Below are 25482 nucleotides of genomic sequence, written 5' to 3' on the forward strand. Positions count from 1 at the left end.
TGCTCTCCAGCTATAAGAATTGGAGTTGGAGGAAGCTTTTCTTTCTAGGGGTCATCACAGTGGATCAGTTATCAAAATAATGGATTGCTTCCTGTTTTTGCTGGCTGATCTGATCAGGGCCTGAAGTTTATTGGAAACTTCAAGTTACATAATGAGCATGGAATCCAAGTCATGCATTCTTTTTAGTTGAGGGTGATTACATTAACTGTTTTGCATACATCCCCAAATAATTCAAAGCAAGTTATTCTTCAAAAAGCAAACAAGCTCCGAGATAATTTCTTCCTCAGGCATGGAAGTGACCCTCAACCACTGGCGAGTCTGTTACCACCGTTGTGTGAGCCAGCAAACTAAGTTCTCTAAATTGTCTGCAATTTGTGACAACGTAAGGAGTGGTTTTGCCAGTTCTGTGTTTCCGGACATCTATCTTTAAACCAATAGTTGCAATTATGGAGGTTCTGGAACGCAGTGGGTCACAAGGTTAGAACACTGGGCTGACGATTGGCAAGTTTGCATTCAAAAGCCACTGCTGCCCCGCATGGCAGACTGAGCTCCTGTCAGACATTCCATCTCCTACCGACCCAGCAGTTTGAAAGTGGGTGACCACGAGTAGCCAAATGGATACAACATTGGTGTACAACTTCATGGGGGCACAAAAGGATCCCACAACTCGGTGTTCCCCGGGCAACAGTAATGACACCAGCAAATCCTTTCCCTATGGAAACACTTTGATGCTTCTGACATGGAAATATTGTAATATAGGGGTTCTATCCATTTCCTAAGAGACAGTTTGACTGATAAAAATGTGCAGTCGAACCGAGCAAGATGTCAGTGTGATACCATAGTATATAAAATTATGGTAGGCAGGCAGGCAGATATCGCAAATGGCCAGTTCACTTCTTCAACACACTATCAAATGTAATTTGGTTGGATAGTTTTCATATATCTTCTGATGAGCTTATGAAAAAGTAATTCTGACCTGGGAAACAATTATATAAATGATGGTTTGGGGGAGTTACGTTTGGGCAATAACTCAGCTATAGCTATGTATACAACTATTATAAGACTGGGTAGAACTCTAGAAATATATTATTTATGCAATCATAAAATAGATTGTTGTGGTTTCAGTGTACATGCTTTATTGTTATAGTTTCCAGATAATGTGTAACAAGCTTTATATATAATGAGATGAACATTAATAAATATTTGCTAACAAAAATATAAAGATGTAGGAAATCCTATCCCAAAGGTGCTTTTTCCAAAATGCATCTGGACTTTCTTGGGGGTTTCCCCCCCCCCCATTTGAAGATGTTTTGCTTCTCATCAAACTTGGAAGAGAAACAAAACATTTTCAAAGGAAAAAACCAGAAAGTCCTGTTGCCTTTTGGAAAAAGCACATTGGGATAACCATGACCTGGATGATTGAGAACCTCCATAGACACATAGAAAGTCCTGATTCATGTATGTAGCCAAACTCTTAATATATATTAATAATATATTAAAAAATTAAAATTTGATACCAAGATGATCCAGAAAGTTTTAATGATTAACATCTCTAGAAGTAAAACAATAATGTGTTTAATAGTGAATTTTCAGTATAATGTCAATGTAAAAAGGGATGTGGTGGCTCAGCAGCTAAGATGCTAAGTTTGTCGATCAGAAAAGTCGGCAGTTCAGTGGTTCAAATCCCTAGTGCTGTGTATTGGAGTGAGCTTCCATTACTTGTCCCAGCTTCTGCCAACCTAGCTGTTCGAAAGCATGTAAAAATGAAAGTGTAAAAAATAGGAACCACCCTTGGTGGGAAGGTAACAGCATTCCGTGCACTTTCGGCATTTAGTCATGCCGGCCACATAACTATGGAGATGTCTTCAGACAGCACTAGCTCTTTGGCTTTGAAACAAAGATCAACACTGCCCCATAGAGTTGGGAACAACTAGCACATAGGTGTGAGGGGAACCTTTACCTTTACTTTAATGATGATGCTGGAGATTCTAGCAAACACCAAAACATAAATATGATAGAATGCAGTAATGAACAATTTCACTTTGGCCATATTTGAAGCATCCTTAAAATGCTGTGAAAAGTTTCAGTGGTAATCCAGATTTATGTATGCTTGCAGAATGCTAGTTATAGTTATAAATAAATAATATGTATTAAAATATATATCTTATAAAAATAATTTACTTTAAAATTATTATTTATATCTAGATAAGATATAAAATTTTAATTTTCAATTTTATGGTTTTCAATACACTAAAGCACAAATAGCTTGCTCACAAGTTTAAAAATACCTCTCCATTTTCTTTTTTTCAAGCCATTTCTAGTCTTACTTATAAGTAACTGGCATTGAAAGAAATCTTTGTTACCTGATGTTTTTCTTCATCTGTCTTTTGTTTTGTTGTTGAGCTGTTATTTAGAGTTAGTTTTACATACATGATTCTAAAATCCAGTGCAAATATTTGGAAAAAGTAAGCCAATAATAAATATATGTGAAAAACACTGAACTAAAATATAATATGATAAGTCTATCCAAGGCTTTCCCTGTGTTTTCTTTAATAGAATCTGGATTTATTTTTCACCAATAAACATACTAATGCCATGCCAATCCTGCCATATATTATGGTGTCTCACAGAACAGAATCTCAAAGAATACAATGACATGAAACTGCAACATGTAATACATATATATATATATATAATGCCTTTCCTTCACCCAGAACCAACACAGTGTATGTTGGATGATTTACAGAGCTCTTCAGATATAATTCTCTTTCTTTATGCTAATAAAAGAAATCCTTTCAAAAACATTTCTTGCCTAAACTATGATATGACATGGCTTGCAGACATTTTACTCCCGCCCACCCACCCATAAGAGCCGATGCCTGAAAACTGAATTACTGGAGTAGTGTATCTACTGGTTGTTAATATCTCAAAGCCTCCTGCCAACCTCAAGAATGAAGCCTGGAAAATAATTTTAAAATGTCCTTGAAACCTTGATAGCATGATTGATACGATAAAAAAATATTAACTTAAGAAGCCAAAGGATCAAACTGTCAATATTCTTTAATATATATTACATGAATACGTTCCCCCTCTCAAAATTGGGTCATTGAACAGGGTCAAAATAAGGTGCTTGAATAGGGTCATTCTTTCTAAAGTGGTGGTTGAAATCTATGTCTTGAACAGGCAAAGTTTGATTCAAGTCAAATATGGTTCCCAGTGACTTCAGGATCCTTCCTGGCAGTAGTCTTGACAACACTAGGAAATAGATTACTTTCTTTCAGGATCCTTTTTCCAATTTCTAGTCTAGTTAACCTACAACAATGGTACTTCCTAATGGTTTCCATTGAAATACTAATGAGATTCAACTCTGTTTAGTTTTTGAGATCAGCCAAGTTTAGTTAGATGTTGGAGCACAAATACTAAAACAAACTTGCATGGAAATTCAGAAATGGCATTGATCTTCGGGGAATGTTTACTTTTGTTTGCTGAATTTTAAGGCAATGGCAACTATTAGCATACTAAATTTAATAATGCGTGCATCCTGCAGTTTAACTTTGTTTAAAATTTCTGAATCCCAAATGCTCCACATTTGTCAATTAATAAAGGAAGTACAATAAACTGTTCCCAGTAAGTGATACATTCCACAGTTTAAAACATTCAACCTCCAGTCCAGTTTGTTGGAAGATAAATGCTCAGTTTGTTCTATACATTTAACTTTGGTGGAAATATTCAAGAAATACTCAAAAGAACAGAAATCTGAATTCCTGTCAGAAATTCCTCCTGATTAAATCATTGGAAACTCCTGAGGCCATTTTGACCCTAATCTTAGATTTCTGTTTTAAAAAAAGTTTTATTATTATACATGACGGGGTCATATATCACCTCAATGATTGTCTTCAAAGCAGCTCACTACACAATAACAATAGTTCCAGGATTATTCTTACCGTATTTTCAGAGGGATTCCAATTATGTACAAATTGACATATTGCCTGTTGAATGATATTCCAAATGAGTATAACTTTTGTCACTAACAAATATTCAGATAGGAATCTCAAACTAATGTAGCATCAGTTGGTGATACAGAGAGGTTGGACTAAGTTGGATCAGTCTTTTATTGCAAATATGTTAGGAAACTGAAATCTCTGAGGGAGTTGGGCAGTTCAAATATGAGAAAAACAAAGAAATAAATTTAGGCAAGGTAAATTTCTATAATGTCTGGATTCTCAAAAGAAAATCCTCAGCAATTATTCTAAAGGTTTTTTTTTTAAATGCTAGAATTTGGAGATATAATTCAACATACTATCTTTGCTATTGCCTATTAGCTTTCCCCTTAAGAGGACAGGCAAGATAAGAATGATTTACTGTGCAATATCTTAAAATTATAAAGATTTCTTTAAAAAAAATGTCCTGAGATTAGGTTTAGTTCACGAAGGGACATGGATTTCCACATTGATAAAAGTCATAGCTTGAATATGAAAATAAACACTATTACCACAATATTTCATGTAGCTTTACGTATCAAGGGTCCGAGTTCTGGGTCTAAACCAAATTAAGGGGTTTGAAATTAAGTACATATGAATCTTACCAGCTTTTTCCAATATGTTTAATTTATTCCTCTATCATTAAGGCCTGAATTCTTTTTTTTAAAACTTACATCATCAGTCCCATAAGTTGCCTTAAAATTCTTGAGATGAAAGATATATGTACACCATAAAATATTCTAAGTGTTGAAGCCAAGAAAACATGGAGCAGATTTCTTCACATTTGACTTAAACTTTATGATTTAAAGTCTCCTATTGCTGATCTACTAGGAGAAAAATCACCTTGGAGAATGGGGAAGGAAACTAGATTATAATGGGTAACTCTCTGGCATAAATCACATTTTTCCTAAGGAACCATTGACTGGGTCATGAGTTTGTAACCATCATTTCCCTAATGAATAACAATATTTATGGTCTAGACCAGGGGTGTCAAACTCACATCATCACGGCGGTGTCACGTGATGTATTGGGACGTTTTCCCCCTTCGCTAAACTGGGCGTGGGTGTGGTCAGTGTGTGATGTATCCAGCCCGCAGGCTGGGAGTTTGACAGCCCTGATCTAGACCATCCTTTCCCAATCTGATAATTAGGAGACATGTTTGGAGACCACAGTCCTATTTTGATTTCTACTTTTTCACAACAATTTGAACATAGGTACGTGTCCTTAGATACCAGCCATAATTTTGGGTTTAATTCCAAGAGAAAGCATATAAGAGATAAATTAAACCGGTCTATAATTAGAACAGTGGAAACACTAAATATAACAAAACGTGCTGGTTAATTTTCATGAAATAATGTGTGGACTTATAAAGCATAAAATCTAAGCCAAGACATCAGTTGAGCATCCTATGCACAATCTTCCTTAGAGAAACCTATGTAATTTGGCTCTTAATTATATCAGATGAGGTATCCTCGCACAGCCTTGGCCCTCTCAGAAAGAAAAACAATAATGGAAGTGGTCCTATTTTTGATTTCCTTCTAAATAATTTGGAAGTTTTCGCCTATCAGTGGAATTGGCAGGTAACCTAGCAACATTTCCTTTATGTTCCCATTTTGAGCTATAAGTCCTTAATGGAAAGCTTATGGGTTTACTAATGAAATATTGAAAATACTACTTAAAAAAAAAAATTAGGCTTCTTCTGTAAATGAGCAATTAAAGGACCAGAACTTGAGATCTGAGTTATTAGGTCAGAGACAGGAAAGAAATTGTTCAATAGAATAGACATGCCCTTATTTCTGCAGACATATCTGTATGTTTGTGCATATCAGAATGACTGCTCCATAATCTGTACAGATGCAAAAGAAGACAGCATAAACAGACTTCTGCAGTAAAGCTTTTTTCAAAAAAAATATTAGACGTTACACTGGAATGTGTCTATATAGGGCTGTACTGCATTTTAATAAGAGAACAGAATGATTTGTACACATTTCATTTTTCTCTGAAGACTAGCAAATTCTTTTTAAAGAATGGTCCCGTCCCCCCAATAATTTTTTGATCCATTGAATCTCAAGAGTGGAGCATACTCAAAATTAGATCCTTTGTTATCGACCAGTGAGGGGCCAGAGGTTGATTACCTTTGTTCACTTCTACTAAGATAAAAATCCTACTGAATTCAGTGGTGTTTTCTCCCAATTAAGGATACAGTTGTAAGGATCGAGTTCATAGGATTCATACTCTATACATCAGCTCATTTTAGAGGAATTATGCTGGGTAGAAAAGGGAGAACTGCTCCAATAGTCCATATTGTGTATTACATGTAAAATTCTCTCTCCCATGCCTTGTTCAAGTCTTTTTGTTTTCTTTTTCTGCCTTTTTAGATTCTCCGCAGCATCCTGCTCTTCCCTACGATAGAACGCATGGCACAAACCCCAAATGGCAAGCTCCTGACTCCCCTGTTCTGCTGGCTCCGTTATATTCTCTACATCCCTATATTTTTGTTCACCCTTTTACCAGAAAGAGTCAAAAGCTTTTTTGCCCATTTTGCACTGTTTCGGCAGAAACGGATTCATGAAACTCTAGTGATGACATCTGTGGACATGCTTAACATGGGTTGTATTGGTGAGTAGGACCAGCACATGAGACTTGCTCTCTCTTCTAAATTATCTTATCTAACATGTGTTTTTTTTTTAATTGATCAGTCCTCATAAAAGGCAGCTATCATTTTTTTTAAAAAAAAAATAATGTATTCAGTAATAATTTGGGGGAAATATTTTTAAAGGTTTGAATGGTAATGACAAGTTTGGCTCTTCGGTTTCTAACAATATTGCATAAGTCAAAGTAAAAATGCCTTTACCCCTCAACAATCAAAAATGGATAGGTGAAAAAAAGTTGTTTGTTTATTTATTTATACCATCAATTACCAAAGAATTTTGGTTGTTTATAATATATGAAATGATCTGCAGTGTTTGGAACTTGTACGGTTGTCGCAGCCTGGGATATGCTGTCTGTCTGTCTGTCTATCATCTATATCTATCATTGTTTATCTATCTATCAATCAATCATTGTCTATTTATCTATCATCTATATCTATCTATCGTCTATCTATCTGTCTGTCTGTCTAGCTAGCTAGCTATTTATATCTATATCTATCTAGCGTGTTTTCCCAAAAATAAGACAGAGTCTTACTTTCTTTTGACCCCCAAAATATTGATTGGGTCTTATTATCGGGGGGTATTGTTTTGGGTTGCCGAGTGGCTGCTCTCTTCAAGCGGGTGCACGAAGAGCCAGGCACAGCCTCAGGGGCAAACGGCTGTGTTGCGCTGTCGCAGCAGCGCAACATACCAGCCATGAGGTAACCACGCTTACGAGCAGTCACCCGGCAACCCCCCTTTCCAGCCAGGCAGAGCACCACTCACGGATCCAGTGATATCCCAAAGGCGCTAAGCCACGTGGTACTCTGCCCTCGACCCCAGTTCCCATGGCTTGACGCATTCTGGGTACTCTTAGATCTGTGCATGGCGCTCTGCCCAGCTCGAAAGGGAGGTTGTGCAAGCACTTTTTCCGTCCCCAGCTGGTGTGCCTCCCAATCTCACCATGCCCTGGCCCAGCTCTCCCTGAAGGGTGGCACTCCGAGCATAACCTATTCTTCCGCTTCCAAACTCCGGAGATCCGCAGCTGAGTCTTTAACCACTGAGCCATCATGTCCTCCTCAATCATAGTGGGCATCTATTGATGACAGTGAACATGTATTCTTCTAGTGCCAGTTTAACACCTTAACTACATTGGCTCTTTGATTTTATTTACTGATATGAATGTCAAGGTTCCGGCTAATGAACCCAACCAAGCCAGCAAAACTGAGATGATCCAATCTCATAATGCCAAACTTTATTGAGTACATCATTTCAGCACTATATGAATGCAAAACCAACTCTACCTAATTCCCACTGTTTTTACATAGTTAAAGAATGGGTTTTTCCCTCCACCCCATTAGTGCTGGTCACATTATCCAATTAGATGTCCAAGTATTGTTTGGAAAACTGTGCCCCAGGTTTTGGGGGATACTTCTCAAGGAATCTCCTCACTAACCGGACCTCCTTCATATTCTGAGCTTTCACCCACTATGCTTCTGACATTGGGTAATCCCTTCATTGTACTGCGACCGCTCTGGGAGTACACTCTATGGTTGTGGGCTAGCTGAGGTAGAGCGTACTCCCAGAGCATACAACCATAGAGCATATTCATAGAGTGGCAACTTCCAGAAGACTCAGCATCCTACCTCCATGCTTTGGAAGCCGCAGAAAAAGCCATGCAGCGGCAGCAGAGATACCCTGGTTCTGCAGGGAGAGTTAGGCAAGGGCATCGTGAGGCTGGGAGGTGCACGAGGGGGGAGCAGAAAAGCCCCTCGTGCAACCCCCCCTCTCCAGCCATGCAGAGCCCCATTCACTGACCTAGGGCATTCTGAAGATGCCAAGCCACAGGAGCCGGAGAACGGTGAACAGGCGCTCTCACAGCTTGGTGATACCACTAGGTCAGTGAATGCCACTGTGCCTGACTGGAAAGGGGGGTTGCTGGGTGGCTGCTCATGAGCATGATCACCTCATGGCTGTTGTGTAGTGCTGCTGCAACAGCGCAACACAGCCGTTTGACCCTGAGGCTGTGCCCGGCTCTTCGGGAGCCCGCTCACAAGAGAGCAACCGCCCGGCAAACCCCCTCTCCAGTTGGGCACAGCACTGCACTGCTCACCAACCTAGCGCTATCCTGAAGGCGCCAATCAATGCGAGCCTTTGCTTCCCCCATCCCATTCCTGTGGCTTGGCGCCTTCGGGATACCGCTAGGTCAGTGAGTGGCGCTCTGCCTGGCTGGAGGGGGGGGGTTGTCCATGGGGCTTATTTTAGGGGGAGGGCTTACATTTTTGCCCACCCAAAAAATGTGGCATGGCCTTATTATCAGGACATGTTGTATTTTTGGGGAAACATTGTCTGTCTGTCTGCCTACCTACCTACCTACCTACCTACCTACCTACCTACCTACCTACCTATCTATCTATCTATCTATCTATCTATCTATCTATCTATCTATCTATCTGCTATGGGCTATATTGGAAGGTTATTCTCCAAGAGTTCTCTGTGCTTATTACTTATTGTTATATTGCTGCCGAGGCTCCCTGTCCTTATGGGAGATGTTAAGAGGGAGTAACGGCTAGGTTTAGGAAATAGTTGAATGGCATTGCCGAAAAGCATCTCTTTCTCAATTCTGCTGATAAAAAATCTCTTCTGAATCAGAGTCTTCCATCATTGACAGGAAATTAATCAGAAGTGCAACTCAGAACATATTTACAAAAGCAAACAAAGATCTCCAAACACAGTTTTTAGATGTATTTCATGTTTCCTTAACAGTGCTTGTTGTCCCCTTCTGTTTTAAAATCTTAAACCTTTTTGCCCCCTTTTTATAACTTTAGAGCCATTCCTCCAAATGCTGCTCTATTTCAGAGGTGCACTTCTTGAAAATATATGGTGCTGTTCCCATTATTTTGAAGTGGAAAGATATGATAATTGAGTGGTAAACTTTAAAATAATGCTTAACTGAAACTGTCTCCTTCAAAAGAAAAGACCAGAAAAGAATTGGGAAATCCCATTCCCACACATTGTATGATGCGACTACAACTATTTTGCACCTTTGACGAAAAATAGCAGATGGAAATTTATCAAGGAGAGATCTAACCTTGTACTAGGGAAAAGTTTCCTGTCAGTGAAAACAGTTAAATACTGGAAGGGCTTCCCTCCAAAAATTGTAGGTGTTTTATCACTGGAAGTTTTAAAGAAGTGATCGGGCACTTTGTCCAGAATGGTGAAGTGTCTCCTGCTTGAGCAGGGAGTTAGATTATAAGATCTCTCCCAACTCTGTTATTCTGCTACTCATCTCAGTGCTTTCTGAAGAACTCTTCAAAGAATTCTTTACAAATAGGTTCTTTAGCCAAATAGAAATCTCCAACATTGTAGTGAATGATATATCTAATTGTAGGGGACGCGGTGGCTCAGTGGCTAAGATGCTGAGCTCATTGATCAGAAAGGTCAGCAGTTTGGTGATTCGAATCCCTAGTGCTGCATAATGGAGTGAGCTCCCGTTACTTGTCCCAGCTTCTGCCAACCTAGCAGTTCGAAAGCATGTAAAAATGCAAGTAGAAAAATAGGAACCACCTTTGGTGGGAAGATAACAGTTTTCGGTGCGCCTTTTGGTGTTTAGTCATGCTGGCCACATGACCACAGAGACGTCTTTGGCTTTGAAATGGAGATGAGCCCCTCCTCCTAGAGGCGGGAATGACTAGCACATATGACTAGCATGAGGGGAACCTTTACTTTACCTATATCTAATTGTATGTATCAGTTTAGTCAACTACAGAAGAGAGATTCTGGGCAGCAAGGTCTGCATGGATAAAACCTGTGATGGACAAGAAATATTGAGAACATAATGGAGGCAAACAGGTTTGTTCCACGTCATTTTTACAGATGAAAGAGTGGGAGGCTTTTCATCTTACATTCCATACCTCATTTCTTTGGACAATATGGTATCATTTTTGTAAGGATTATAATTTTGAAACTTCACATGGTGGGACTCTCGTGTTTGTTCTTTCACAGCTAAATGGACCATTGCCAGACTCCTGTCTGGAAGGAAGCACAGAAAACATTGATCATGCGATGATCAGAGAATGAGCTCTTGGGGATTTGATCCTCTGACAACTTCCCCCTTTTTATGTAATTAAACCCTTTTGGGAATGACTGGTTTTATTTGGCTGGACTTTACTAGCAGCCTTTAAATAAAATTTAATATTCGTTGATTTCAATGAGTCGCCTTCCTTGGAAATGAATCATTGTGGTTGGGTGAGTTGAAAGGAAATGCCCACAAACATTAAGGCTGTGAGAGTAAAGGGGTTTTATATAGTAACAAACTCCTAGGCTTCCTGTATAGGTAAGTAATCTAGGAAGTGGCATGTCCTGTACCATCTGCTTCAGATTAGCAGTAACTGACAATATCTTGGTCAGCAATCGTGGCTATTTTAACTTGGCTTTGCCAATCTGTGAGTGTGCAGTGAAATATAATTGGAACAAACATTATATCCATTTGCCCTTCAATAACCCATTAGGTATGGTTCAGAAATGTTCAGCAAATGAATTTATTCCTCCTCTCCAGGAGGTTTGTATTAACTAACTCATTAAAAGTGTATGTGTGTGTCTGTGTGAGTGTGTATGTGTTACCTTTGGCAATAGTTTCTGTCTCATTGCTGTAATTGCAATAAAATCCATGATGAGAAGAGAAGGTAAACGTTTCCTTTAAAATGATGTGTTCCCTAGCACAAGCTAACCTGCCAGGGATTCGTTACCACGTCCGGACCTTACTCACAACAATATGTTTTCTCTCCTCTAAAAAGGAAATGAGATTTAGAAAACCTAATTATAACAAGACTAAGTGCCCAGCCCGCCTTCCATCAAACTCAAAAAGTAAAACACCATTTAGAAGAAGTGTGGCCTCAAGCAAAGTCTTGGTTATGTTGTTGTTAATGGGAGAATTTCAGCAGAATAAAACATAAGCTTCAAAGTACATAGGAAGTTTCAGCAATCAGGAAAGAAAGCATGGTGGTCACCGATATACCATTCAGTATTTAGCTAAAAGTCCTGAAAATGGTATGGTGTGGACTTATAAATAGAGGACTAAATATTAATTAAAAAATCAGCTAAATACTAAAAAGTAAACTGTCTCAGTAACAACATAGCTTCTTACCAGTAGAATTTTCTTATGATTTTTTTTTTTGCCTAGTAAATTTCTTTATTCAAATATTACATTTACTGTGGGAAAGAATCAAGAGTATAACAAGACATGAGGATGTTAGAGTTATTTAGACTTATATATCGTTTCACGTTGCTTTACAGCCCTCTCTTAAGTGATTTACAGAGTCAGCATATTGCCCCCAACAATCTGGGTCCTCATTTTACCAATCTGAAAAAGGATGAAAGGATGAGTCAACCTTGAGTCGGTCAGGATTGAACTCCTGGCAGTCAGCAGATTCTGCCTGCAATTCTGCCTTCTAACCACTGCGCTATCATGACTCTTAGACGTAGAAAGCAGCGATAAAGCATCTTTCTTTATAAAAGCTAATTCTTAAACATCTGACTTACGTAGTCTTAGTTTTGTTTTTTGCCTATTAAGAACTTCAACAACAACAACAACAACAACAATAATACTTTTACCACTCTTCAAAGACCAGTATTTTGATGTATAAACAAAAGGGAAAAGAAAAATATCATTTTTCTTACTGTAGCTCTAATTTTCACTTTCAAATACGTTAATTCTTTTCTGCATGATATTTCTTATGCATAAAAGATTTGCAAACTCAGGTCCTTTCTGCTATGCTTCCTGTAATGTATTAAGTATAGTTCTGGGATAGATAACCAGCTTTCCTCCAACCATAATTTGCTGAAAAAATTGTATCTTACCACTATTTGGAAGCACAAAAATCATTTAAAAAGAGCATCACCCTAAAATAGATTTAATATGGGTAAAAGCAGAAGAAAAACCTCTTTGAATTACCTCCATCCCAGGATAAAAATGGAAAATACCATAGGCCTGCCACAGACCTATCCCGTTTATTTTTATTTGATTTGATTTTTATCCCACCTTTATTATTTTTAGAAATAATTCAAGATGGCGAACATATCTCATCTTCCACTTCCTCCTTTTATTTTCCCCACCAAAACCACCCTTGTGAGGTGGGGCTGAAAGAGAGAGGGACTGGTGCAATGTCACTAGGCTATTTTCATGCCTAAGATGGGGAACGCTCAGTCTCCTGACTTCTAGGCTGGTGCTTTAACCACTAGACTAAACTGGCCTAGTGATAACCTAGTGGGCATCCCTCCTGCTTATTTTGGCCCACACCTCTTCCCAGGGATATGATTCCCCTATTGCTAAGATACTGCCAAAGATCTACCCAATTGAAATGGAAAATTATCTCAGCAGATATCAGGATCTTACAATGACATATCCCAGAGGTGTAGAACTCAACGCCCGGGGGCCGGATCCGGCCTGTGGGATGCTTAGATCTGGCTCGCGCGGCTGCCCTGTAAACAACAAAATGGAGCTCCGTTTTTGCTGCCAGAGCGTTGCAGGAGGCTGTCACTGCTGAAAACTGGACTCAGGAGCCCTTTTTCACTGGCAGCGCTTGGGCCACTAAAGGTGCCGCTGACACAGTGGTGGGATTCAGCCAGTTTGCACCTATTCGGGAAAACCGGTTGGTAACTTTCTAAGCAGTTTGGAGAACCGGTTGTTGGAAGAAATCTCCTTTTGTTTTTTCCCCACTTTACAGGGCTAATCTTGTAAGGAAGGCAGGAAGGAAACATTCTAGTGTTGTTTCTAGCCTAATCTTTATTGCCCTGCTTACATAAACTGCCTCTTCGGTTAACCCTTATTACATTGTAACAGCTAAGGCGAAGCGCCCATCGACCTGAGTGACATTGAGTTGGCCACGCCCACCCAGTCACAAGACCACCAAGCCACACCTACACAGCTGGTCATTAGGGCAGAGGACCGGTTGTTAAATTATTTGAATCCCACCACTGCGCTGACATGAGTGACATCGAGCTGGTCACGCCCACCTGGCCCCCAAAGTCAAATACAACCCTGATGCAGCCCTCAGTGAAACCAAGTTTGACACCCCTGATATACGCTGTTCTTAACAGTAACAGCACAACCATTGAGGTCCTCACAAGGTAGCTAGTTAGATAAATGAAAAGGAAACACAAGAAGACGAAATAGGTAGCTTCCTCAGAATAATTTTACACTTTCACCCATTTTGTTACATTTTATTAATACCTAAAGGTTCCCCCCTTTTGAAAAATAAAGATGTTTAACCACCATCCGAGCAAAAACCATTATATTAACCAAAAGAAAAAGGGAGTGAAAAATGCTTTCTTTATAGCTTATATTATGAATGCAATGGGGAGGGGGCTTTGTTTTTTTTTTTGACTTTTAACAACTTACTGCCTGAAAAATATTTTCCATTGAGCATGTAAGTAGCTGATTTAAGGTGAGGGCAGACGGGTCTGTATCTATAGCGCACAGGATTTATTATCCACTAGCTTGACTGGCAAACTTCCTCCGTTTGTTTCTGTAAAATTTCCACAAAAGTACAGACATTACATAATGGGCAAACACTGCAAGCCTTTTTGAGAGAGGCAGGCTTCTGGGTCAAAGGTCAACGTCTGGATGACAGCAAAGATACAGATAAGCACAGTGAGCCCCCGAGCCCCCTCCTTACATGCAGTCCTTCCTTGCAATCTTAAATCTGTGGCTTCTCTGGAGGAATTTCCTTGGGGTTTTTTGTTTTTGTTTTAAATCTGTTTACTGACCAGAAGAGTACTAAAGATGGTTTATTTTACAATATTCGGCAGCGATGGAAGAGATTTTTTTTAAAAAAGTCCTTATCTTGGGAAAACAGTGTTTGAAATTGTTATTAAAAGTGAAATGGAAAACTTTTCTTCCCATTTTATATCAAAATGAGCACAACTGGGTACAAACCCTATTTAATAGTTGGCAATCAGAAGGCTGAACAGTGGATAATGAGCAGGAAGGAGAAACTAAGACCTTTATATTTTCCTTTTCTTTCTCCTCTCCTCCTCCTCTCCCCTCCCTTCTCCTCTTGCCCTTTTCACTTCCATGAGTGAGCCTGAGAATCAATGTATAAGTAAACTAGGGAGGTTAGAAAAGTTGAATGCAACCAACATGTTTGTCATGATTTAAAGGAGTTATACAAAAGTTGATCAAATTCCTTTGATTCATTATATGGAATACGTGGTTGGAGCAGGAAAATTGCACATAGAAAATTGTTCCTGACACCAAGGTAAGTTTTGTGCCTGGGTTCCCACCCCCCCACCCCCGAGTGTGTGAAGAGTCCCATTTCCTGCCTATATTGACATCTATGATAAGTTTTTCTTAGCTGCCTTATTTTTGTACCAAATTGTAACTGTTTTTATTAATTTTACATTTGTTAGCCTTCCAGAACCATTTCTGATGGATGGCTATCGAAAATAAATAAATAAACAAGTGTCCTGTATTTAGGCAGGGGTCAGGACTTGTAATTACATTTTTTGGATTGATAACGTGCCCTCATGTCATTGTTGATTCTTGGTGACCAACTGGATAGATTTTTCTCCATGATGTAGTTGCATAGCTTTGAGCTAAATTATACTTAATATTAGAAGAATGGAAGGAGTTACAATAACTGCATTGAACTGTGTAACAATACAGATTTCAGGTAGGCCAACTGCCCTGTTTAACAACCTTTTAAAGTTATGGCAGCATTGAGAAAGTAACTGTACAACCAGTTCTCACGAGCATGGCAACACTCCACGGTCACATGATTGTCATTTGAACACTTCTCTACTGGATTCTGACGAGCAGAATCAGTAGAGACGTTGGCAGTAAAATTGCAAGTCACTGCCACGTGATGTCTCACTTAACTGCCCATGACGATTCATTTAATGACTATAGCGGAAGTGATGTCATAAGCCTGTTGCGGTCATGTGATGTTTCACTTAGTAACTACATAATTTAGGGATGGGATTGTTGGCCCCAACTGAGATTGCTAAGCAAAGACTACCTATACTTGTGGTATTTTAAGTCCCCTGGATCAAAAGATTTCTAAAAAGATTGAGTGATAAATGCCCCGACTGTGTTTTTCACAAAAGCTTTTCATGGCTGAGCACAAGTGAGTTAACTAGCTATAGAAAACTTATTTTAAAAAAGGACCACAAAGATTGAAAATTATATATGAAATAGAAAGAAGAAATATGTAGAAGTCATCACAATCATTAAAATAATTGGAGAAGAGGGGGAAACCCCTTTTCGTATATATGCACATAAATTATTACTTTATTTGCAGTACATAAATTAAAGCTTTTCCTCTCTTCTAGTTTGACCAATAGAAGCACTGAGTTGGAATAGCATCTGCCAAGCAAACTCGAGAAATAAGTTAAAAAACCTTGAAGTACAGGCTCAACTCTATTAAGCCCCATTAATCAGTGATATACTTCACGGAATCAGGTCAATCCAAATATAATTTGGCCTTGCATGATGGGCAAATCTGCATTAAAATATGCAGTGAAGATGTGGTAAGGCAGTTGAATTCGAGTGATGATTCATCAATCTTATGTAGATACATAAGCCCATATTTATATGCTGTTTGAATGATATGAATTGCGATTATTTTATTTCAGATGCTGGCTAGAATGAAAGAATCCTGGGTATAAAATATGTCTAATTGTAGTTTTCGCTAGAGTCAGCACCCAGGCAAGATTTAATTAATCAGTTAACTTACTATTTTTAAGTTGACTTACAATTTCTGATCATATTTTAAAAGATAAAGTAAAAAGCATAATCCTACAATGGCATTATTATTGCTACCATTATTGATTAGTTAAATTGATAATAGAAGTGTTTTCTTTTAATTTACAATTTGAAATCTGTCTGTCTGTTCTTTCATAAACATATTAATTCAACTCTCCTTGCAAAATTGTACAGTGATTTTTCTGTTAGTATTAGTCATAATCCAATAGATTCCTCTGAGGGATTTATGTATGGATCTGGCATGCATCATCTTAACTTTCTGTTAACTTTCTGCATATCAAAGAAGCTTATTTTTATGAAAACATTGATAAATAATTTGGGAGACATTAGAGCATCACAGAGATAAACGGGACCATTGAGCCAGAGTTAATTAAACATTTCGTATTATGAAATGCAAATAACCTGATCCTTAACTCAATTTATCTAATTTGAAATACCTTCTGCTGATTTCTATCAGCCATACAATACTCTGATGATTCTATATTAAGAATCACAGATTAGTGGCATTTTCATTTCCTTATCTCTTCCTGAATTACAAGTGCTTTACAAGATTCATTCCATTTTCATGGTTTTAAAACCAATTACAGTCTGCATCTCGCTGCAAGCAAAATAATATAACGTATTACCAGTAATCCTCGTTCAATGACCATTCCAAGTTACAGTGGCACTGAACAAGTGCTAGTTACAACTAAACCTTGAAGTTACAGCCGTTGCAATGCACCCTCAGTTATACAATCAAAATTGTAACTTCCCGCATTTATAGCCATAGTGTTTGCTTCAGTTGCCCCTATCTGCCTATCTCATCTGGACATGCAAGGTTGTTAAGTGAGAATTTCCTGTAATTGACTCTGGCATCTCTCATGATGCCATGACAACTAATCCTACACAAATATGTAAGCTCTAATTTATTTATTTTTCCAAACATGGGGCATGCAAGTTGTTGCACAAATACATATTCGTATTGGAATGAAAAATACACTGAGGAGGTGCTTATTGCTTCCTCTTCATCATCGTCATCATAATCATCTCACCTTCATCACAACAGTAGAGGGAGATACAGAAGTGTCTCTGTTATTTTATCATACTATCCGTTTTCCATGTAAATATTCTGTTGTTAATGTGCACAGGTTTAAAATACTGCAGCACCGTCTATTTAATCTGTCTTCCAAGCCACACCTAAACTTTGAGAGAAAATATATAAGCATACATAGTCATCTTCCCCAAGGCTTGTATCCAGGGTCTATACGTTATTGCCTAAATGAAAACAAAGTTAGCCTCTTTTGGTAGAGTCCCTGTGGTTAGGCCCATGCAAAGTTTGTTAAATGCCCATTTGTCATTGAGGTAAGAAATTATATTCCATAATACATATTTTCAAAGTATATTTCCTTAGCCCTGGAAACATATTTTATCACCTGCCTTTCAGGAAGGTAAATCAAAGAATAATGACTTTCACATTTCCTCTGCTACTATTTGTTTTCCTGTGTGATGCCTGACTAAAATGTTTGCTTAATGTTGTCTGAGGACTTACCTTCCTAAGACAGTCCTTAATTGTGGTTTGTACTCTGTATCTACTTTGTTCCTCTTTTTGAAAATGAGCTGAAGTTTCCCCTATTTAAGGATGGGATGCTCATGCTAATTTAGTGAAAAGAAACAAATGGCTTTTAAAGGATTTATTATGTTGACAGACCTAGTCCTTTTCAGAGTGACCCCCATTTATAACTTACCTTCTTTCCAAGGAAAGAAAAGGTGAGTGGGTAGGAATTTAGCAAGTTGCTTTATTGCTCCTAAGAACTCTGATTTCTCCTCAGATGCTCTGGGTGAGACAAGGAAAGCAGTTCTTTTTTCAGTTTGGCTTCCATAATTATGTTGTTTTTTTAAAAAAAAACAAAAAACAACTTAAAAGCTGTCAGTTTTATTTCCATCATAAATATTACTCATGAAACCTGAATGCTTTGATAGTGAAACTGCTCATAACTTCCAAAAAACACGAAGCCTAGTTTGGGAGTTTCTTAACATCCTTCCTGAGGTGGTCATTTGTAGGAGAACTCACTTGGAGTGACTCACCCAGTGTACATTAAGAGATGGAAAGGAAAAAGGTGAGAAGGAGATACTGAAAATAAATTGACTTTAAAAGAAAACATACTGCCAAACAAGTTGCAGTAGATAGGATTAACCTGCCCTCATCTAGCAATGAAGCTGTTGATTCGAGAAGAGTAGTATTAAGAGTATTGGACCACTGATGTGTCATCAGATTATTTCTTTGCCACCACAACGATAACATTGTAAAAGTGATCCTTTTGATAGTGTAACACCTCTGTAATCAACAAGTGAAGCCTGAATTAATAGGCTTCTGTTTTCAAAGTTCTGCTCCTGAGCTCCTCCTTAGTAAATCTCTAAGGAATGATAGACTGACTCACCAACAAAATGTTAATCCTGAAAGAAGCATGCATTCATTTACCCTTCCTTTTCTGCATTTTAAAGACCTATTGAATACCTACTTGTTAATAACATCAATGGACTGCCCCATACCTGGGATCAATCACTCCAAGAGTGAGTTATCCTTCTAATGACTACTTCAGGAAGGATGTTAGAATTTATTCACTCAAATTAGCTTTAAGGGTCACCCTACAAGTCAGTGTTAAAGTAGAATAAGCATCTTATCCAGAATGCGGAAACATCAGAATAAGAAATATTTCAATAAGACCCAATTCACCATCATTGCTGTTTTTGCTGTAATAAAAGTAGGTTAAAATGTGCTACTATTTAATAAGAAATTAATGAAAAAGAAAGGAATCCCCATCTTGTCTCAAGTCATCAAGCTACAATAAGGCACTGTGTCTTTGGTAAACAATAAACTCTTAAAAGGCCAAAGGACCTGGATGGTACCTTCTGAGATGCTTCTCACAACCCTGTGGACTGAGATATCTTTGTGTGAGGGTTGTTTAGACTGCAGCTCTTCCTCCTCTCTCCCAAAGTCATTCCCATAGACCATTACATAATCTGACCTATCCATTGAGACTGTAGCATTATTACTGCTTTGAAAAAGCTAGCAACCTGGCTGGTGAGATAATCAACAGATATTCATTGTTTCCCATGGCATCTTTTAGAGGTAGAGGTATGGGAAAGCCCTATTTGGGATGGGGAAAGATTGGCAGAAAGGATTCTAGCCTTCCTACGTACTAGTTTTCTGAATGCAGAAAGCATATACAGTTTCCCCCTCTCTTCAGTGTTATAAAGCATTTCCACATTCAATTTCTTCCAGCTGTAGCTTCAAAGTCAGAGCTGTTTATGTACTACCTTGTACAGACCCAATGATACCACTCAAGCAACAGCTTGCCACAAGAAAAAGAAAGTTGCCTGGAAAGCAAATAACCCAGTTGGTTCATATTCAGCCAAACCATACATTGAAAGTATAGTTGTGTCATGAGGTAGTTATGACCAACTAACTTCTGTTCAAGCAATCTCATGCCATGTTAGCCGAATTATGTAACCTTATTGAAGCTACCTTCTATTCCAGTTCCTAGTGATGTGAGCCCTCACCTCAGTTCCTCATGTTAATTTATCTGAAGCTAATAATGAATGGGATGCGGTGACTCAGTGGCTAAGACACATTGTCGATCAGAAAGATCGGCAGTTTGGTGGTTCGAATCCCTAGCACCACATAGCAGAGTGAACTCCTGCTACTTCTCCCAGCTTCTGCCAACCTAGCAGTTTGAAAGCATGTAAAATGCAAGTAGAAAAATAGGAACCACCTTTGGTGGGAAGGTAACAGCATTCTGTGCATCTTTGGCATTTAGTCATTCTGGCCACATGACCACAGAGACATCTTCAGCCAGTGCTGGCTCTTCAGCTTTGAAATGAAGATGAGTACTACCCCTTAGAGTCAGGAATGACTAGCACATATGTTTGAGGGGAACCTTTTCACCTGAACATTTGTTAATGGTGCCCAAATGAATCTACCTTCTTCCTGCTTCTAGCTTTTACATCTTTCACCACTTCAAAAGAAGGCAGAAAAGGGTAAGAGAAGGGCATTTTTCCCCCTTTTGCCTTCAGTTTTGAGAAGTCTGCTTTTTTTTTTTTTCATTGCTGTATACATAATACTTTCCTCAGGGTAGCCGGGACATTTTTTCTCCTGGGAAACTCAGTTATATTACGACCATAATTTAATTTGCTTTTATTGAATCCACCACTTTTATCTGTTCTTCCACATCATAACAAGTGGTTTACAATAACTTAACAAAAATCATCTGGACAGAACAATGATACAAAGGCTATTTCCCAAATATATTTTCCCTGTTCATCTGCTTTGGCCTCATGGATCAACCATAGTCTTTCAGAAATTTCTTGTAGAATCCCAGAGTTTTTCAGAACATTTTGATAATTAAGATACAAACTGCAAGTCTCTGAGTTAAATTAGAAAAGAAACTACGGTAGATGCAGCTACCTTCGTAATCCTCTTAGTTGAAAAAGACGCTTAGTTGTATGTAATTATTTTTATACAGAATTAATACACAAAGTCATACTCTCAAGTTGTGTGTATACATACATACATGCATGCGTGCATATACATGCATACAAACTGCAGGTTACTGATTTCTATTCCTGTGGCCTCAAATTGTATCTATGTTACAATCTCTCCTTTATTGTTGGAGTTTTGGCAAACTTGATCCTGAACCTTGATTGTATGGATTATTATCATCTGATTGTTCTATTAATGTTTGGTTTTTAATCATTTGTGTCCTTCACATTGTCATGTGATCATATTAAATTTCTAAATAAATAACATACTTAATGTTTTGTCACAGGAGGTTCTAGTTGCTTATTTAACAACTGGTTATGGTTTTTTTCCCCTTCATTTACAGTTCTGCCTTCAACCTTGTGATGCTTTGTGCGGAGCAAAAGTTAATGTGGAAAGTAGTGTTAAACGTATTTTATTTTTAATTCCCTAATTCAGTTTATATCCATCTTTTTATTAAACTGGTCAAGGCTGTTTCCCTGGGCTTTCCTATATTCCTAAATTAGTTTGGCAACATTTGTTTATTTGTTTTTAGTTAACTCAAGAGGTTTCTAACTTCCAGTGTACATGGCCGCAAGCACATTATGACCATTAGACTTCTAATGCACTTTTTAAAGTGAAATTTATATGCTAACATATATATATATACTCCAAACCATCAACCAGTTGGCATTTAGAGTTTGCAGTAATAAAACAAAAACTTAAGAGCTTCCAGGGATAACTTGCACTCACTGTATCCAAGATAACAGTGGACTGTGCAAGATGGTTCAGATTATAGATTAAACTGATGGATGAATCTTGCTGCAAATGGAATGAGGTTTATATCATTTTTCCCAGAGGAAAGGAAATGTTTGCACCAATGTATGCATACAGAAAAATATCTGTTGGCAAACTTTAACTTTTCTTTCATAGGTTGCAATCCTTGAGGAAATGAATTGACATATAATAGATGCTTTGTTTGCCTTATGAACAATAATGTGAGTTGAAGAAAGACAGAAAAACCATTCCATTAATGCATTTGCTTCTAAGCGGGGCTGGGGAACATGTGTCTGCCGTATCTTGTTAAACTACAACTCCCACCAGGATTTCCAATAGCGAGCAATGAAGTGATCTGTAGTTCAGTGACGTCTTAATAGTCAGAGGTTCCATCCCTTATTGTAGAGGCATGTTAAAGAAAGTAAAAAATAAAGCATTTTACTGCTCCTTGATTTTCTCCAAATGTTGCTTGAGATGGGAGGGAGTTCATTAAGCAAAACCCAATGGCACTGAGACTGTTGCAGATTATTGCTTCAAAGCACAGTTCGTCTTTTGTTTAGTCCTGTGTCGTTTTGTTTCCTCGCCGTAAGACGGATCGAATAACAATGGTTTTGAACTTCAGTGCTGTTATGCACAGGTATTTCTGTCTGGCAATTGGTGGCTGATTGAATCCAATGTCAAATACTTCTAAAGACTGAAAGAAGCGTGATTGATTTTGATCATTAAGCTCTGTGAAGGGGGTACTATTAATTTAGCTGGTGAAAATGTTAAGCACTGGTTGTGACATGTTAGGTTAAAGAGCTACCCGTGATATAAAGCCCTCTTTTCTTTTCTTGGTCCTTGGTTCTGAGTTCCTTCGGGGCTGCACCGTCATAAATAAATCAAGTGTGTTTTGGGCACAGTTAGCAGCCTCTGTTTAGCAAAGGGACATGACTAAAAGGACACCAATGCTTAATCATCCTTGATGGGGAAAAGGAGAAAGGGGAGGGAGGCACCACCTCACCCTCCACACCAAAAAGAGGGGTCATTCATAGGATTATAGAATGCAACTTTCTCTACACCTAAGTGCATTTAGAGCTAACCTAGGAATAAAGTAATACCTTCTGATTTCTAGTCCAGAACAATAACAATCTCCTTTTAAAATTCCAGGGCAAATTGCCTAGGGTTCGTGTTTCTTTTATGTCCAGCTAATAATATTAAATAACAATATTGATGTTACAGAAGATCCTGATCCTCGTAACATTAATTCAGGTCATTGTGTTTTTCAGACAGCTACAATTGTATGCAAGATTGTCTCAGGACTTTCTCCTGCATTTGGTATGTTTTGTGGTGGGTGTTAGCTGGATCGGTTGGAGTTGCTAGCGTTGCTGGCACTGGAGGGATTTTGGTTATGCCTATAAAGCAGAGTTCTCAACTTTACAGCTTTAAGAGGTGTGGACTTCCAACTCCCAGAATTCCCCAGCTGACTACACAACTTAAAGTTGCCAAGATTGGGAAGCACTGCTCTAAATGAAAGATTTGTGTTCTAAGTTGCTTCGAATTCTTTTGTGAAACAGTACAGGCTATAACTTTCAGGCTGTGCAGCTTTCAGAATGAAGTAGTATGCTTTATTACACTAAGGAAAATAGTCTTAAAACTGTGGGACTTTTGCCTTTATTCTCTAGGGTCCTTTGTTTTATGTACAGTTTTTAGATTTTAATTGTTCAAAGGTTCCTTTGCTGTGATTTTAATATTGTCCACAATTATGGGTTTTATACTGTGCTTTGTAGTTTGAAGAGAATGTTTTATTTTGTATTGTTAGCTACATACCATAAGCTAGATTTATTGATAGAAAGCAGGTTACAAATGTGATCTATACATAATTAGAATGGAAGAACTGTTCCATTGATGAAGGACTATGTTGATGGCATAACATAATCACTATGGAGGCCTGATTCCTTTGGTAGAAAGTTTGAGGGCTAGAAATTTACCATTAACATTAGACCCCTGGATCCAAAGCTTCTTTGCATTTCTACCAACCTTCCTTTGGAACAAACTCCTGGGGTAGAATAAAAGAAGTATACTGCAGAAAATCATCAACTTTGCCCTCTGAAGTTTTTGAATTCTCACAGTTCCTTCACAGTTCTGGGAAGGATTGGTAACTCTAGGCAATTGTGTCTCACTCCTGAATATTCATGTTCACTATATACATATGTACTAATCCCATACAAATTTACTATGGAGCAAGAGCCATTGGAATCTAATCTGTGTGAGCCAAATGATAGGGATAAATGGGATAGAATAGAATAACAGAGTTGGAAGGGACCTTGGAGGTTTTCTAGTCCAACCCACTGCTCAGGCAGGAAACGCTATACCATTTCAGAAAAATAGTTGTCCAATTTCTTCTTAAAAACCTCCAGTGCTGGATCACCCACAACTTCTGAAGGCAAGTTGTTCCACTTATTAATTGTTCTAACTGTCAGGAAATTTCTCCTTAGTTCTAGGTTGCTTCTCTCCTTGATTAGTTTCCACCCATTGCTTCTTGTCCAACCCTCAGGTGCTTTGGAGAATAGCTTGGATCATTCCAAATACTTGGTTGTATGGTGAATTGTCAAACAATTTGGCTTTAAACCCTGAATCTAGAATTTTAAAATGAGCTGATATCAAGTCAGATGGAAAGTTACCAAGTATTTTGACATCCAACTCTGCCCTCTCTTCTACCTCAATGCCATTTGCTTCCACTTCCTTAAACTGCTACAGGAATTTGCCCCATTTAATATTTGAGGTCACTGGTAAGGAGCAGTCCAATTGTTATTTCCTTTTTCTCTGCCTCTGGAGAGAAATCCATGGCTCTGCTTTACAATCTTCCACTCATTATTTCTTTCAAGCAAAAGGCTACTCAGGGGAAGCATTCATTAGAAGTCTTCTATGCAAATTCATATATTTTTGTGTAATTAACTCTTTTTCATAAATGTTCTAATTAAGAATTACATGTCTATTTATCAAAATAGTTCATTTTTTAATTTAAAAAGACAACATTAAATGTTTTTTAAAAAATTAAATGTTTTAAAGAAAACAGGAGTAAAATTCAAACTAGTCGACCTAATCATTGGGTCCTTTCATGTCTCATACTTTCTGTTTACAGTTTTAAATGGTAATTTTATTGTACTGTGTTCTTATTTTGTTTACCATTCAAAGTTCCTTCTGATAGATGGGTGGCTATATAAATTGAATGATAGATAGATAGATGGATGGACGGCAATAGCGCTTAGATTTATATACCGCTTCAGTGCTTTTACAGCCCTCTCTAAGCAATTTGCAGAATGAGCATATTGCCCCCAACAATCTGGGTCCTCATTTTACTGACCTTGGAAGGCTGAGTGAACCTTGAGCTGGTGAGAATCGAACTCCTGGCAGTCAGCAGAACTAGCCTACAATACTGCATTCTAATGACTGCACCACGATAGATGATAGATAGATAGATAGATAGATAGATAGATAGATAGATAGATAGATAGATAGATAGATAGATAGATGATAGATAGATAGATAGATAGATAGATAGATAGATAGATAGATAGATAGATAACAAGCAACGGATTGACTACAAACTGGGAGACATTTTTGAAAACATGGAGAGTAATCCCTAAAACTGTCAAAATTTGAAGAATGTAGCTTTCTGTATAAGTCTGTTTTCTGATGTGTGTGCCTATGTTTCTTATTTCTGCAGCAAACATCATGTACCTGGCAAGCCAGGAAATGAGAAGTGTTCTAGAGCGAGACAATTCTACAATAAAGCAGCATTTAAATAAGGTAGACTTTTATTCTTTACACTTATCATTGGATACTAGGACTGTT

At 38.1% G+C, this 25482-nt stretch overlaps 1 protein-coding gene across 2 annotated transcripts in view; it reads left to right on the forward strand.

Moving 5' to 3' along the window:
• The window catches only part of LDAH (lipid droplet associated hydrolase), a 93720-nt gene that overhangs the window by 56400 nt on the left and 11838 nt on the right, over positions 1 to 25482 (forward strand). For both annotated transcript variants that reach the window (XM_087716965.1, XM_087716966.1), the window contains exons 5-6: positions 6359 to 6599; positions 25355 to 25437. In XM_087716965.1, the coding sequence (XP_087573091.1) occupies positions 6359 to 6599; positions 25355 to 25437 (324 nt within the window). The remainder of the gene's footprint in view (positions 1 to 6358; positions 6600 to 25354; positions 25438 to 25482) is intronic.

This window comes from Thamnophis sirtalis, unplaced genomic scaffold, assembly GCF_051295495.1.
Source record: "Thamnophis sirtalis isolate CommonGarterSnake01/CBP01778 unplaced genomic scaffold, rThaSir2_p1.2 scaffold_5, whole genome shotgun sequence".
NCBI classification, from domain to species: domain Eukaryota; kingdom Metazoa; phylum Chordata; class Lepidosauria; order Squamata; family Natricidae; genus Thamnophis; species Thamnophis sirtalis.